The sequence below is a fragment of the Muscardinus avellanarius genome, assembly GCF_963383645.1.
Source record: "Muscardinus avellanarius genome assembly, chromosome: 8".
Classification (NCBI taxonomy): Eukaryota; Metazoa; Chordata; class Mammalia; order Rodentia; family Gliridae; genus Muscardinus; species Muscardinus avellanarius.
In genome coordinates, this window is record NC_137794.1 from 85276854 (window position 1) to 85289711 (window position 12858).

Below are 12858 nucleotides of genomic sequence, written 5' to 3' on the forward strand. Positions count from 1 at the left end.
TTAATGCAGTCTTGTTGGGTCAGAAAACCATTAAAGTCAAGAACCAAGATTATTCTAAAGCATGACTGTTTTTTTTTTCTTCTTTTGGCCACTATCTTAATTTTCTAGTACTCAATGACAATCCAGCTTATTCAAGGTTTCTAGTAAGGAGTTACAACAGTAAAACTGTGTTGTTTTTAAGAAAAAATATTTCTCAAACTGGGCATGTGGTGGTGCATGCTTGTAATCCCAGCATTTGGGAGACTGAAACATGAGGATTGCAGGCCCATGGCAGCCTCAGCTACTTAGTGAGGCCCTCTGCAACTTAGTGAGACCCTGTTTTGAAATGAAGAATAAAAAATAGGACTGGGGGTCTAGCTTAGAGGTAGAATGCCGCTGGGTTCAATCCTAAATTCTGAAGAAATATTTTTGTTTGTAAGAAGTATGTAGTATGAATCTGAGATATTAACCAAATAACCTGGCTATAAATGGAATTATAGGATGGAGAGTAAAGACAAGATTTTATAAGAGCTTAAAAAAAGAAATTGGATCTAGGCTAGGGAGTTTGGGAAAGCCTTGTAGAGAGAGCCAGCCTGGTTCTGAAGCTGAAATGGGCATTCTAGGTCATGGTGGAAGGGACGGTGCTCAGGACCATGACCCAGAGTCAGGTAAATTAGGTATTTGCCTTTCTGAAATATTCCTAGCCACTTTTTCCCCCCCCACATTTGAAATTTTAGGGAAGCGCCCGGCCACTTACTTATTAGCCCCAACTTTTCATTGCATACAATTTTCAAAACCAGCCCTGATTTTAACCTCTCCCCCCAGCCCAGCTGGACTCAGGGGCCTTCCAGCTCTGAGCTACATTCCTGATCACATTTATTTATTTAGTTTATTCTGAAACATGATCTAGGTTGCTGGGGCTGGCCTCAAACCTGCCATTCTCCTATCTCGGCCTCCCAAGTGCTGGGATTACAGGTGTACACCACCACACCTGGCCTGATTTTTCTTTGCTTTATCTTACCATAGGTATTTAAGTTTTATTAGATCCAGTTGGGTCTGTATTTTTTTAATATTTAATTTGAAAATTTCTATACATAAGGTTACCTTCTATTTGTGTCCTTTTCTGTGTATACTTGTCAAAAGAATCTCTGGTCACTATTAACGCAACTGTTTTCAAAGCTTGCTTTTTAATTACATAATGATTGGAGATTTCTAACCTGTTCACTGTTTTCAGTAAAAAGTTGCAAAGGCCGCTGTTTTGAGAGGACGTTTGGAAACTGTCGGTGTGATGCTGCCTGTGTTGAGTTGGGAAACTGCTGTCTAGATTACCAGGAGACTTGTATAGAACCAGGTAAAAATGTGCAGGGAAAGCACTAGGCTCTATTACTGGGCCTTAAGACAAGATCAGAGGAAATCCCTGCATCTTATAGGCGTGTGATTTACCTATCTCAGTTGAGGTGTTTTTCTTTTTAATTTAGCATGTACATATATTTTGAAATTAGCCTTTATATTTTAAGCATACTTAGAGGAAAAAATTCATAAGTCACCTTTGTTTAACATTTTATGGATAGCAAAACTGTGCCTGTCTCTAGTGTATGCTAAGTCTTTATCTTACTTGCATTTAAACTAAGCTGGAAAAGGATGCTTGAAATATATAAATATTTTATTATAGGTCCCTTAGAACAAGTGTTTTAGGATGGTCACTTAAACTTTAAAATAAAACCATCAGCCAGGCATGGTGGCACATGCTTGTAATCTCAGTACTTGGGAGGCTGAGACAGGAGGATTACAGATTCAAAGCCAGCCTCAGCAGCTTAGTGAGGCTCTCAGCAACTTAGTGACACCCTGTTTCAAAATTTAAAAATATAAAAAATATGTCTGGGGTGTAGCCAGGAAATACATGGCCCCTGGGTTCCATCCCCAGTACCACAATAAATAAATAAATACATACATACATACATACATACGTAAATAAATACATAAATAAAACCACCACAATAGAAAAACTTTTTGTTTAATTTGGATAAGACACAGAATAATACTGAAATGAGAGTGAGTCAGATTTAGATAAATTTTGAGAATCCTAAAAAATGGCTGCTGGAAGAAGCCAAGGCCTTCATAGGGTTGTGTAATAATCATCTTCATGTGTCCAAATTTTAAAATGATGACATTCTGAGTTTTTAGTGGAATAATAATAATTGGTGCCTGCTTGTTTTGCCTCTGTTAGTTCAGAGTGACAGAGCCTGTGAGTGACCAAGAGTTATGAAATAGTTCATTGTCTCTCAGGGCTCCTATTTCAGTGGACAATAATTCTGTGTTCACTTTGAACTTATTGCATTTGAACTATTAAATATATATATATTTTGATGCTGGGGATTGAATCCACAGGCATTCTACTTCTTAGCTATGCTTCTAGCTCTATTTTATTTTTTGTGTTTAAATAGGGTCTCACTAGGTTCCTGAGAGTCTCACTATGTGACTGAGGCTGCCCTAGAATCTACGATTCTCCTATTTCAACCTTCCAAGTATTGGCATTGCAAAAGTATACTACTATGCTTTGCAATAAAACATCTTTTGTTGATATTTGTTTCCAGAGCATATATGGACTTGCAACAAGTTCAGGTGTGGAGAGAAAAGGTTGTCCAGGAACCACTGCACCTGTTCAGATGACTGCAAGGCTCATGGTGACTGCTGCATCAACTACAGCTCCGTGTGTAAAGGTCAGCCTTCCCTTGCTCCCTGGGTCCCCAGCAGCCTGGCATCTCCCGGGGCTTTGCGTAGATGTTACCTTCTATGTTAGCAGTCATATTTATTGCCCACCTATATTTGCTGAAATAATAATTTTAAAACTTATATTTTATTTTTATTCTTTTAAACTTATATTTTAAACATATAAATGAGGCCGGGTGTGGTGGCACATGCTTGTAATCCCCGCGCTTGGGAGGCTGAGACAGGAGGATCACGCAGGTTCGAAGCCAGCCTCAGCTACTTAGTGAGACCCTTTTTCCAAATAAAATATAAAATAGGTCTGGGAGTATAGCTCGGAGGTAGAAAGCCACTGGGTTCTACCTTCAGCACCACAAAATATACACATAAGGAATAAAAAATGTAATGAAGTTTATTTCCATCACTCAGCCTAATAATGATTGTCCGTAAATGACCAATCTGATTTTATCTATAGCTAGTTATTCTCCTACCACTCGTCTCCATGCTGTTTTGATAGCTGCATACTTAATACTGTTTTCATGGAAAGATTGCTTTTTTTCCTAGCTGACATTGATAATCCAGGTTCCTATGTGCTAAGTGAAGACAGTGTCTGGCATGCATTGAAAGAGATGATGTGATATTACTTTGAAAGATTATTTTGTAGGCTGATATGATTCTCATATCTTGTTCAGCAGTTACAGGGCTCCTTGAAATCCTTTCGTAGAGCCTGATTCTGTGTGAGAGGGAACCAACACATCAAAATATCAACAACTTCATGGGGTGGATGGAAGGAAGGTTTTGTGTTCTGCCTGAAGATACTCAAATTTTGAAAATGAAAAAGATATCAAAGCCCTCACAAATACAGTATAGTCATCCCTCTGTGTCATGGGGGATTGGCTCTAGTACCTCTGCAGATAGGAATGGCTCCTCAAGTATCTTATTTAAAATAGAGCATTTGCATATAACCTGTGCACATCTTTCTGTATGCTTTAAATGATCCTTATAATATCTATACACTAAACTATGCAAATATTTGTTATACTATACTCTTAGGGAATACCTAAATGGAAAAGGAAGTAATAATGAGAATTGTTCAGGAAATAATGAAAAAAAACTTCACCTGTTCAGTACAGTTGCTGTATGTGTGTGTGTGTGTGTGTGTGTGTGTGTGTGTGTGTGTGTGTTGCTGGGGATGGAACCCAGGAGCATTCTACCTCAGAGCTACACCTCCAGCCCTATTTTACTTCTTATTTCTGAAACAAGTTCTTGCTAAGTTGCTAAGAGTCTCACTAAGTTGCTGAGGCTGTCCTTGAACCTTCTGTCATTCTGTCTCAGCCTCCCAAGTTCTGGGATTACAGGCATTCACCATCATGCCTAGCTCAGTTCGGCTCAGTTACATTTTTAAAAAATGTTTTTGTTTCTTAGTTGGTCCATGAGGACAATACACGGATAAATAGGACTGACTTACAATTATGCATTAATTTTTCCTTCCTGATAAGAACTAATTTTTATTTTCAAACAAAATCATTCCCTCTATTCATCATTCCTTGTGCCGTCTACATATCTGTTAGCATACTTTGTTTTCAGACTCTGTCTTAGTGTGCTTTGCAGGCATCACAATTGCTGTTATTAGTAAATGTGCTCACCTCATTTTATTTCTTGAAACTATTTTAGGAGAGAAAAGTTGGGTAGAAGAAACATGTGAGAGCATCAATGAACCTCAGTGTCCAGAAGGGTGAGAGTCTATCCTGAGATGTAGCTTTTCCTTTCTTAGAAGGGATCATTTATTTTTTTCTCTTTTAGCATTAATAAACTTAAAAAAAAAATAATGATCTCATTAAACAGTACTGTTAGCTAGGTCTTGCATTTGGCACTGATGGTTTAGAGATGATGCTGGTGTGACCCCTACTCTGGGAGATGGTGAATGAAAGAGGACCTGAATATCTAATATTTATTACTCATGACTTCTGTAGATGGGAATATTCATGTCTCCTTTGTAGGAAGGAAAGGTCATTATGAAATTTGAGAATTGAACTTAGAGAAAATTGCTTTATAGTTTCTTTTTAGATTTTGTTCCAAATATTCCACCTACATATTTGGGGGGATAGTAAAAAGGCTGTGAGTGGATGCTCAGTAATTTTTATAATTTACATTTGTTTTTTTCTTTGCCCTTGAAATATTTTTCTAACCAAGCAGGTAGGATGAAAGGATGTAATGTTGAATTAGGTAGGACAAAGTAAGCATTTATTCTCACATTTAAAATGAGAGTAAGCCAGATGGTGGTAGCACATGCTTGCGATCCCAGCATTTGGGAGGCTGAACCAGGAGGATCAGGGTTCTCAGCCAGCCTCAGCTACTGAGTGAGACCTTTTGCAACTCAGTGAGACCCTGTTTCAAAATAAAGAATAAAAATTAGGGCTGAGGGGTGTAGCTCGGAGGTAGAATGCCCCTGGGTTCCATCCCTAGTACTGCAATCAATCAATCAATCAATCAATCAATCAATAAAATTACTGAGTAAGTTTTCTAGGGAAGTATTTTTCAAGTTATCTAGTGATATTCAATGCCTCTATTATCTACTAGTGGCCACTAGAAGTAACAGAATTTCTGAACTGTGGCTGTTTTGGATAGTCATGCAGGAGTCACTCACAGCTATTTTCTTTTGCTAAGTACATCATCGTATGTAGTTTTATGCCTTCCTCTTTGGATTCCCATGTCACACACATTATACGTGTGGGTGTGTCATCACTGTTCACTTCTAGCTTTGAATTATTACTGTTGGAATATTTAAATATAATAAACATCTCTCAAACTTTGGTTTAAAATATTTATGTACTTTAAATATATTAAACTTAAAACTAACTATAATATATAAATTGTATGAGTTACTATTAAATTCAAGTAAAGACAGTATAAAAAAGTGGTTGTTCAGTAAAAAAAAATTGATGGAAACAAAAACATAATTTCTGCAGTGCTATCTGTTAACATTTATTCTCTTTCAAATTTTAGAGATCCTGTTCTATTTTAGTAGCATTTGGTCTAGCTTTTAAAATGGCAGAAGCCATGAAAGATGTTTTCTTCATGGTTACTCAGAGTAGAATGAGTATGAATACTATTTGATGATTGAAGTGTACTATGCAATAAAAAGCATGTATATAAGTGCATGTAAAATATTTTTTATGAATGTGCTTGCTGACTTGTTAGTTTATTTAAGATTACGTACCTACCACAATGAAAAAATCTTTACTGGACTGTGCCAGGGACAGAGAAAACCCTCATTAGTCTTTAAACTTTTTTTTTTTTCTGTCTCATTTGCCCAGGTTTGATTTGCCTCCTACCCTCTTATTTTCTTTGGACGGATTCAGAGCAGAATATTTACACACTTGGGGTGGACTTCTTCCTGTTATTAGCAAACTAAGTGAGTAATTTCAGAGTTGACTATGAGTGTCATGATTTCGGTGAGATAGCCTAGGGAGGGGGTCTTTCTTGGAAAAGTACTGGCAGAACCTAACTGTTCTACTAAACTTCTCCAGTGTAAAGTGGTTAAACCTGGTGACAAGGCTGTATAGTTATATTAGGACTTTAACGCTAGCCACTTTTACACGTATTTATTCTTTATTTGAACCTTGCATTTGTTTGTGGAAAATTCCTTACATACTTATTTGTGAAAATTAAATTTAAAAATAGAATTTCAAAAACTGATTTATTTATTTATTTTTATTTATTTTATTTTTATTTTATTTTATTTTATTTTATTTTATTTTTACTGGGGAAGGAACCCTTCTACCTCCAGGCTACACTCCCAGACCTATTTTATATTTTTTTATTTGGAAACAGGGTCTCTTAAGCCAGCAAGGCTGGCTTCTAACCTCCTCCTGTCTCCGCCTCCCAAGCGCGGGGATTACAAGCGTGCGCCACCACGTCCAGCATCTAAAAACTGAATGTTTTGAAGTTGATATAATACTACTAGTATAGATGTAGATGAGTAGCATCAATAGTTATCTTGTATTATCTTTTGGATCAAATTGAATCTTTTTTTACTATTATTGGTGCACTGTAATTATATATCACAGTGCAGTTCCAAGTCACAGAAGCCTACATGCACGTATCATTTATTGTGTTATTTCCCTCCAGATCCCTCTCTGCTCCCCTCCCCTACATGATATTTATATCGACACAGATAATTTAAAATATGAACAAAGAGCCGGGCGTGGTGGCTCACGCTTGTAATCCCAGCTCTTGGGAGGCTGAGACAGGAGGATCGCACAGGTTCAAAGCCAGTCTCAGCTGCTTTACAAGACCCTGTTTCCAAATAAAATATAAAATAGGTCTGGGAGTGTAGCCCAGAGGTAGAAGGCCCCTGGGTTCCATTCCCAGTACCACCAAAAATAAAAAATAAATAAATAAATAAAATAAAATATGAACAAAAGATTATTTGAATTGTCTCTATCATCAGATTTCCTTTTTTCTCCCCCCTCCTTTCCCAACCCTCCTCTCTCATTCCACTAATGTCCCCTCATCTCTCCGAAGCCCTCTTTGTTTCCCAGTTTTTCTCATATGAGTGAAAACATTTCACCCTTCACTCTCTATGACTGGCTAATCTTACTGAGCATAATATTTTTGAGTTCCATTTATTTTCCTACAAATGACATACTTGTGTTCCTTTTATGGCTGAGTAAAATTTCCACTTTCTGAACATACTATACTTTTACATCAAATTAAGCCTCTTAAATATCTTTATCTCAACCAAGGCCTTAATTGGATGATGATTATTCTACAAGTTACTGATGAAATAGTAGAATGGTCTTTTCTTAATATTGATGCCAAATCTTTGAATCATGTTATGTCCAGTGATATGGGTGTCCATTGTATCATTGTTATCGAAAGGGGGAAAAATCATATATGACCATAAAAACTGTTAAATTTTATTAGTTGTCAGTTCTCAGTATTTAAGTAGCTATAGCACAAATATAATTATTTTAATCTTCTGGAACTGTAAAATATTATTTCTACTGGGTGTGGTGGCGCAGGCTTGTAATCCCACCATTTGGGAGGCTAAGACAGGAAGATCTCAGTTCATAGACAGCCTCAGCTACTTAGGCCCTTTGCAATTCAATGAGACCTTGTTTCAAAATAAAGAATAAAAGGGCTGTGGGTATAGCTTGGAGGTAGAATGCTCCTGGGTTCCATCTCCAGTACAGGGAAAAAAAAAAAAAAACAACAACAACAACAACAACAAAAAAAAAAAATATATATATATATATATGAAGTTATGTGAGGTTGTTTTAAACATTAAAATAAATTGCTCTAAGTAAATTTATATTTAAGTCATCATGCGTGTCTTCTGAAGTGCCAAAATGTTTTGCAGTCTTCTGAAGTGTGAAAATAAGTTTTGCAGTTTTAAATGTTTCTACATGAAGGAAAATAGTTTTTATTTTAAATAAATAATCCCTTGGCATTGAAAGCCTTTGGCTTTGTATGGACAGCGCTCTGCCCTTCCCAACAGGCCCATGAGCCCAACTCTGAGGTTTTATCTCGCCCTTCCTTACCACTGGGAGGAGAGTTTGTCTCTGTGGCACCAAACATGTCATCCTGAGGTCAATATCAAGGAGCTGTTGGTTCCATGTATGATGTTTAAAAGAATCTAGTGCACAATTAGTTAAGCCCTCGTGTCAGATAATTGGAGTATGTAGCCTGCGGCTCTGAACTGTTAGGAAGGAGGTGAGACATGTAGACACATGCAGTCTGAGGGACATCCTCAGGCAATGCATATTGAAATACTGGCATCATTAGATATCAGTTCTTTTCTCAATAGTACAGGCAGCAGAAGAGGAAGGAGCAAGACCTCAGGGCTAAATCAACAGGCCACCCATTGGGAACAGTTTGACTTCTTTTTGTCTGACATGAAGCCGAATGATATGATGCCTTTTGTCTTTAAAGCAGTTAAGTTTATTCTGGGGTGGCAGGTTCTGGATCCGGAGCCCAGGGTGCGGTCAGCCTGGCTACAGCTACACCCTTGCTTTAATGTGCAGAGTTAGCTGGTGGTGGAACATTTTTGTTTACTCCTCTTATAATTTAGGTATTTAAATCATATTGAAGATACCAAAGCATCCTATTATTCCAAATTTTTGCCTCAAATTTTATGGTGTAGATAATTTTGGGATATCTACTTAATTGGCTTAATTATTTTGTTTAGTATGTTCTGAGTGAGAGAAAAATAACTCTTTAAAGCTGAATTTGTACCCATAGTATTGCTATTTTTGGTAGGCTATAGGTCCCTCCTGGGTAGTTATGTTATATGACTTAGACTGTTCTGATACCAAAGTAAATGAGATGAGCAGAGTGTCAGATGTATTTACTTGACAAAGCTTATTTTTTCCCCCTTACAGAAAACTGTGGAACTTACACTAAAAACATGAGACCAGTATATCCAACAAAGACCTTTCCCAATCACTACAGTATTGTCACAGTAAGCTCTGTATTTCAACTTTTATGCATTTTTTAAAAATTAGATGTATATTTTCAAGGGAATAATTTAATTTCAGACCAGAAAATGTAACTTGCCTTAAAATGTGTGATAAAAATCTGTATTTTGTCTTTTGTAGGGGCTTTATCCAGAATCCCATGGTATAATTGACAATAAAATGTATGATCCCAAAATGAATGCTTCCTTCTCACTTAAAAGTAAAGAGAAATTTAATCCCGAGTGGTACAAAGGAGAGCCAGTGAGTTACTTGTTTGTTCTAACTGCTAAAACAGTGTAGTTTTTATTTGCATTTATTTCAGTCCGTGTAAAATAACCAGATTCTTTGAAGCTTTTAATACCCTATTTTATTTGCTGCGTCTGTGACCATCTTTTCGTAAGTGGACACGAGTACTGCTAATCCTAATTGCAACTTGTATGAATGTACAGATTGAGAGTAGTTTATTTTAGAGGTGGGTTGTAGTTGCGTTGAGCAATTTTTCTTTCTTTTCTTTTTTTTTGCGGGTCTGGGGATGATGGAACCCAGAAGCATTTGACCTCCAAGCTACACTCCGTGCCCAATATTTTATTCTTTATTTTGAAACAGGGTCTCACTGAGTTGCAGAGGGCCTCACTAAGTAGCTGAGGCTGTCCACGAACCGTGATCCTCCATTCTCAGCCTCCCAAATGCTGGGATTATAAGCATGCGCCATCGTGCCTGGCTAATTTTTCTTTTCTGCTTGATTTTTTTTTTCCCCCTTAGGACAGTAGCATTTAGTAGTAGTCGGGTTAAATTAATTAAAAATGAATACTTTTTAATAAAATAATAATTAAAAATAATCATTATTTTAAATGTGCATGTGTATGAGGTATGATGTGATAATTTTACAAATGTGTGTAGTATCTAATAAGAAAATCAAATTTAACATTTTCATATACTTAAACATTAAATAAAATATTTTATGCCAGGGAACTAAGAAAAGATATTTTAATTAATACAAAGTAATGATCAGGATATGGGAACATAAATTGCCCTGAGTGGATCAGTATATAAATGCCATATCCTACATCATAAATGCATGTAATTATTACAGGGTAGTATATGTTTTTTTATTTTATTTTTATTACTATTTATTTATTTATTTATTTATTTTTGGGTGGTACTGGGGTTCCTGGAAACCCTTCTACACTCCCAGACCTATTTTTTTTTTCTTTTTTTTTGGAAACAGGGTCTCTTAAGCCAGTGAGGCTGGCTTCAAACCAGCACGATCCTCCTGTCTCCACCTCCCAAGCATGGGGATTACAAGCCTGTGCCACCACACCCCGCCTGTTTTTTGTTTTTGTTTTTGTTTTAATCTATACAAAGCTACTTTATTTTGTAGAGAGGCCAGCCCTGGTTTCATTTGCATATATATTAATTTAGCAAGTTCCTTCTAATTGTAATTTAGATGTGTTATGAGTTTATAAATTCTCATAATAGCTATAGAATCTATCTGGATTATCTTGATAGTCTTCTTAAAAGGAAAAAGAGCAAATTAATGTTTAATTTGTTAATTATAAATTCAAATTTTAGCATTGGCCTGTAAAGCTGTGTGACTTTGGGCAAGTCATTTTCTTATATATCAATATTCTATATCTACACTGTGAACAATGGTGTTAATTAGCTCTACGAGTATTCTGAAAATTATGTGAGTTAACTATGTGGAATGCTTATAGGAATACTACTTCGAACTATGATTGGCAGTAACAAGTACTTAATAGTATTAGTTATGTAGGCAAAAAAAAATGTCGCTTTAAAGACATGTATATTTGTAAATTTTCTTCTTTCAAGAGAACCCTATTAAGGATATAGCTCTAAAAAGTTGCAAGAGTTGCTGACTTACGTCCATCTTTTTTGTTTAATTTACTTTCTAATTATTTAAAATTCTGTTCGTTATTATCTGACAGTCACATTACTTGGTTCCTACAATCTAGTTTCTGGAGCTTGTTGACCTTAAAAAACATTCTGGCACTTAAGAGGAGTATGTTGGTGTTGCATGAACACACACTTTCCTAAGAGATGAATGTTTGCATGGTTTCCCAACGTTCCTTTATTATCTTCCCCAGATTTGGCTCACAGCTAAGTATCAAGGCCTCAGGTCAGGCACGTTTTTTTGGCCAGGATCAGATGTGGCAATTAATGGAATTCTCCCAGACATCTACAAAGTGTACAATGGGTAGGTGTAATGAGATTTTTCTAGGACCTGAAGTACAGAACAGTTTGGCTTTCTCTCATTCTCTCCTTTTTATTGAGTCCTAAGCACTAGCATTTGAGTAAGATGTTGGTTAAAAAGTAAGGACTCTCAAAATAAGAATTGTATCTCAAAGAATTTTACATGGATAGTAAATTGACCATAAAACTAGACAAGTGTTTTCTAGAAAAGATTGATAATATGCTGTTAAAAAAGTGAAGTGAGCCGGGCGGGGCGGCACACGCTTGTAATCTCCACGCTTGGGAAGCGGAGACAGGAGCGTCGCGCAGGTTCGAAGCCAGCCGCGCTGGTTTAAGAGACCCTGTCTCCAAATAAAATATAAAATAGGTCTGGGAGGGTAGCCTGGAGGTGGAAGGGTTCCATCCCTAATACCACCAAAAAAAAAAAAAAAAAAAAAAAAAAAGTGAAGTCATGGGGAAAACAGAATTAAAAAATAAGGTCATAGTGAAAGTAGAGGCACTATGCAGTTTAACTGCAGGACAAAAAGGAACTAGGAACAATAAAAGACAAACGGATTAAAGATTACATAGGTAAGAACAACTCCCTGTTATTTAAAAGAAGATATTGACTGAGCGTGGTGGCACATGTTGGTAATCCCAGTACTCAGAAGGCTGAGGCAGGAGAATCGCAGGTTCAGGGTTAGCCTCAGCAATACAGTGAGGCTCTCAGAAACCTAAAGAGACCCTGTTTCAAAAACAAAAAGTAAAAAGGGCTGGGGTGAAGCTTGGAGGTAGAATGCCCCTGGGTTCAATCCCCAGTATCACCCCCCCCAAAAAAAAAGAAATGAATGAGTCCTCCAGATTTCCATTTCCAAATTACTTTAATAAATATGCCTTCTAGTGTGAGAGACTAATTAGGATAACATCTCTGCAATTTTCAAAACCCATGATGTTTTGAGAAAAGGCAAAACTTTTTAAAGGGAAGATTCCCTTTGGTTGGATTTTAGCAGGAATGCCCAAATCATTTCATACTTTTAAAATTTTCTCTTACAGAATCAATGTAATATGTTTGAGTTGAGGAGAAGGCAAACAGAAAAGATGAAAAGTCCTAGACCAAAAGGGCAAAGCAATTTCTCAGGTCATCTTACTAGCAGTCCTTTATGGTTTCCACCAACCCAGGGCAGTGCCTCTTTGTACCTTGTCTTCCGCCATGGTTTTTATGCCACAAATGAAACTGAGATGGCAAATGAGATCCGACGTGCCATGCACTATACGGGCACGGGCGATTCCAAGATTAGTGATGTGTGGTCTCTGGCTATGGAAGATCTGGTAGGGAGCATAGCTAGCCTCACCTGTGGTTGTGCAAGCACTCTGGTGGAGCTGTGTAAACACAACCCTGTGCCCAGAGGAAGGCATAATTAATTCTGCTAAGAAATCTGTTGCCTGAAGAGATGTTGTTTGCTCACCAGGTGCCCGCTTCCCAATTACACTAACAGTCATCAATGAATGCGTTCTTCATGAG

At 37.0% G+C, this 12858-nt stretch overlaps 1 protein-coding gene across 1 annotated transcript in view; it reads left to right on the forward strand.

Annotated features, from left to right (window-relative positions):
• Nucleotides 1-12858, forward strand: part of ENPP1 (ectonucleotide pyrophosphatase/phosphodiesterase 1) — a gene marked incomplete at both ends in the record, with an annotated part of 80918 nt that overhangs the window by 39052 nt on the left and 29008 nt on the right. Inside the window, 7 exons of the mRNA XM_080700743.1 lie at nucleotides 1214-1330; nucleotides 2574-2699; nucleotides 4360-4420; nucleotides 6003-6100; nucleotides 9072-9151; nucleotides 9288-9407; nucleotides 11252-11361. Coding sequence (XP_080556869.1) covers nucleotides 1214-1330; nucleotides 2574-2699; nucleotides 4360-4420; nucleotides 6003-6100; nucleotides 9072-9151; nucleotides 9288-9407; nucleotides 11252-11361 — 712 coding nt within the window. The remainder of the gene's footprint in view (nucleotides 1-1213; nucleotides 1331-2573; nucleotides 2700-4359; nucleotides 4421-6002; nucleotides 6101-9071; nucleotides 9152-9287; nucleotides 9408-11251; nucleotides 11362-12858) is intronic.